Consider the following 3,105-nt stretch of genomic DNA (forward strand, 5'->3'; position numbering starts at 1 on the left):
AATTCAAATTATTCAATGGTAGGTACACAAATCTTAATTGGGTGTTAACTTAGTATTTGCAAGAATGCAAACATAGAGCTTCAAGATATGTTATAATGTTTCAGCAACATATAGCATTTAGGACTCTATAAGACCAAGGATATCCATGGGGCCACTTCATTTGAAGTAAAGATAGCTGAACAAAAGTCAAGCGCCGGTGTTCTATTACGACTTGACCCCAACATTTTATTACATGATATTAGTATTCTTCTTCTCTCATGCAGCATGGCTGCCATCCTCAATCAGTTGCCCAGCCCCGTGGAATTTGCCTTCACGTTGGTGCGCTCGCTACTCTCTTCCTTGGAATTTCCCATCTCAAGGAAGTTGTAGAAGGGGACCTGCTCTCCCTCTGCACTGTTGTAAACCTGAGCAATCACACGTGGCATGTGATTCTTCTTCTTGTATATGTGGCATACAACCCAAGAGTTATCTGGATTTACCAGGACTTGAACCTTGGCATTGTTGAGAGCTCCAGATTGATTACCATTTTTCTGCATACATGGTTAGAACACTATGAGTAATAATGAATTCCTACATTAGAAGAGCAATATACGCTTAACAAACAACATATGCTTGGCACACAAACTGAGTTGAGGTTAGTTATGTACGAATAACCGAATTGGATGGCATAACTATTTTTTATCATCATATTTGTCTCACGAGCGACAAACAGTTGGCACAAAACATATAGGTTTGATATGCTCTGTAACAAAATTTCTATATTAGGATCATTGCCGAAATGTGAATGAAATGACCCACGAGAAATAGGATGGCGACACATCGTAACTGTTGGATTTGTGGTCAAGCTTACTCGTAAGGAAACTGTTATGACCGGGAAAGTCTATCAACACTGTAACAAGAATAAGAAGGCGCCGGAGACCGTGGAAAGTGGCTGATAGTAGCGGGCAATCATACAGATTAAGGAATCATGCTGTTTTGGCAGGAGACGATTTAGGAGATTGGTTTCAATATATTCCGAGTTGTCAGTCTTATTTCCTTTAGGAGAGATAAACATATATATGGACTGGTTGTATCGATGGAAAAAGCAAGCAACGAGAATTATCTAGCTTCCCTATACCCTTTCTCTCTATTTCCGATCCCCATTCCTTGATACTGGTGGCGTCCCCCGATGGCACCAAAATGCCGAAGTACAAGATCTTGCCCCTACACCAACCAAGACTACAACCTACACCACATTCCAAGCACTAACATCGCTCCTCCCATCCAAGAACATAACAGAGATGGACAAAGAATCCCTTTTTATACCATAAATTCAAAACTTTGGACGATATGGAAATGTCACTGAAACGACCCACGAGAAATAGTATGGCGACATATGCTAACTGTTCGATTGGGTAGTCAAGCTACACGTAAGGAAACCGACAAAAAACCCTGTTTATACCATAAATTCAAATCTTTGGACGATCCCGCCAAAGGATGGCCGTCGACTCCTTTCACCCACACCGCAAATTTGGTATGATCAGTGCGACATTAGCTCTGACACACCTCACATCCACCCACCCATAAAAAATATCCAATGAAATACACAAATAATGAACCAATTCAACTATGTATATATGCAAAGTTAATCAAAATCAGTCAAGTACAACAATTCTTTGGATGTGAATCAATGTACCTCAGTGATGGTCGCAGCAGCAGAGCTGGATTCCCCAAAGTGATTGCTTCCACCAGGCCTCATCACACGATAGGGTGTGAGGCCGGCTCCAACAAGGCTGTACTCCTGCATCACCCATTCAGTGTTCTCACCAAAATCTGATTTCCCATGGTAGAACACCAGGGTTTTCTTTGAGCCGATCATGAGAGGCTCTCCACCATTGAGAGGACGACAAAAGATTGATACGTCCTTGCCTGATGTCTTCCAGTGCCCATCACCTGCAGCACGATTCCATTGGTTTCCAATTGGCCACTTCAGAACTCTTTGAGAGAAAAAATATTTCTCCGTGGACCCCTCTGTTTGGCAAAAAAAATGCAGGAAAACAAGCAGGTAATTTTTAGCCATCCAAAGATCTGGTTGCAGCAGGGAACAATAATGAAATGAAATTACAATAAACTTTTATATTTGTTGCTTGAGAAAAAAAGGTTGGTGTATGTGGAGACCTGGTAGTAGCTCCCAAGGATTGTGGCTCAGCACGTCTGCATCTACGATAAATGATGAAGGGAGCGGCGCATTCACCGCACGAGGCCGGAGGTAGTGCAGGATGACTTCCTCATCAGTAGGTCTAAACTTGAAACCAGCTGGTGCGTGTGCGATTGAGGCTGCACTGACTGCAGGTTGTGGGAAAGCCATATCGGCTGGTGTGGCTGCGGGAGTGCAGACGTGCAGATGACTAGTGGGCTATAGTCTAGAGACAATAGAGAGTGTTTTTGTGATTTGGTGATGGTGATGATAATGATGGAATGGGCACAATTATAGCCTTATAAAGCCTGGGGACTCTGTTGCCTAGCGTGAAGTTAACCCATGGTTCATCTCGTCCTGTACATCTTCCGTCTTCTGTTTTAGTTTATTTGGCTTTCCATGCCATAATGCTCTGTAACACGCCACTTATGCTTAAAAGTAGTTTTTTTCATCGTCCAAATGTGGAGAAGGTGTGGAGTGAGGGACACTCAAGCTGACGTTTCCACTACTCTACCTCTAACTTACTCAAAACTCATTTCCCCCACTATATATCTCTAGGTAACAGAACTTGTTGTGTTCTGATAGAAACAGACATCAGTTCATTGGTGTCAATGACTAGGATTGATCCTTTCATTACGTTTGTCTTTTCTCCCTTGCTGTTTGATAGAATTGTCTCATATAGTTACTTTACTCAACCTTTTGTTTAATCATTGAGCATACAGACATATGGCATTGAAACTATGCGTGATGAGGGTTTCCTGTGGGCCTTTCGCTCCAAATTTGATCCTTACCTTTTTTTACTGTGTAAGTATATATGGTTACAATTTTTTTCAGGCTAGTCATAAGTTATCCTAACATGAGCTTCTACTCATCTTTCTGTATAAAGAAAAAGAAGGGACCGACTTATTAATAAACTAGTAACATGATTT

At 41.7% G+C, this 3,105-nt stretch overlaps 1 protein-coding gene across 1 annotated transcript; it reads right to left on the reverse strand.

Moving 5' to 3' along the window:
- Positions 1–281: 281 nt before the first annotated feature.
- Positions 282–2,347, reverse strand: LOC120645623 (NAC transcription factor 47-like). Its single transcript, XM_039922395.1, has 3 exons — positions 2,158–2,347; positions 1,676–2,010; positions 282–530 (listed from the first exon to the last, which is right to left on the reverse strand). Exons 1-3 carry the CDS (start codon positions 2,345–2,347, stop codon positions 282–284), a joined length of 774 nt encoding a protein of 257 aa, XP_039778329.1.
- Positions 2,348–3,105: the final 758 nt, after the last annotated feature.

The sequence above is a fragment of the Panicum virgatum genome, chromosome 8K (assembly GCF_016808335.1).
Source record: "Panicum virgatum strain AP13 chromosome 8K, P.virgatum_v5, whole genome shotgun sequence".
NCBI classification, from domain to species: Eukaryota; Viridiplantae; Streptophyta; class Magnoliopsida; order Poales; family Poaceae; genus Panicum; species Panicum virgatum.

What these genes read in the sequence shown, in the direction of transcription:
- LOC120645623 (XM_039922395.1), bottom strand. Translation starts at nt 2,347, where the DNA reads ATGGCTTTCCCACAACCTGCAGTCAGTGCAGCCTCAATCGCACACGCA. An exon ending in TCCTTGGGAGCTACTACCAG is followed by an intron (nt 2,011 to 2,157) that starts GTCTCCACATAC and finishes TTTGCCAAACAG; the next exon opens with AGGGGTCCACGGAGAAATAT. An exon ending in CTGCTGCGACCATCACTGAG is followed by an intron (nt 531 to 1,675) that starts GTACATTGATTC and finishes CCATGTATGCAG; the next exon opens with AAAAATGGTAATCAATCTGG.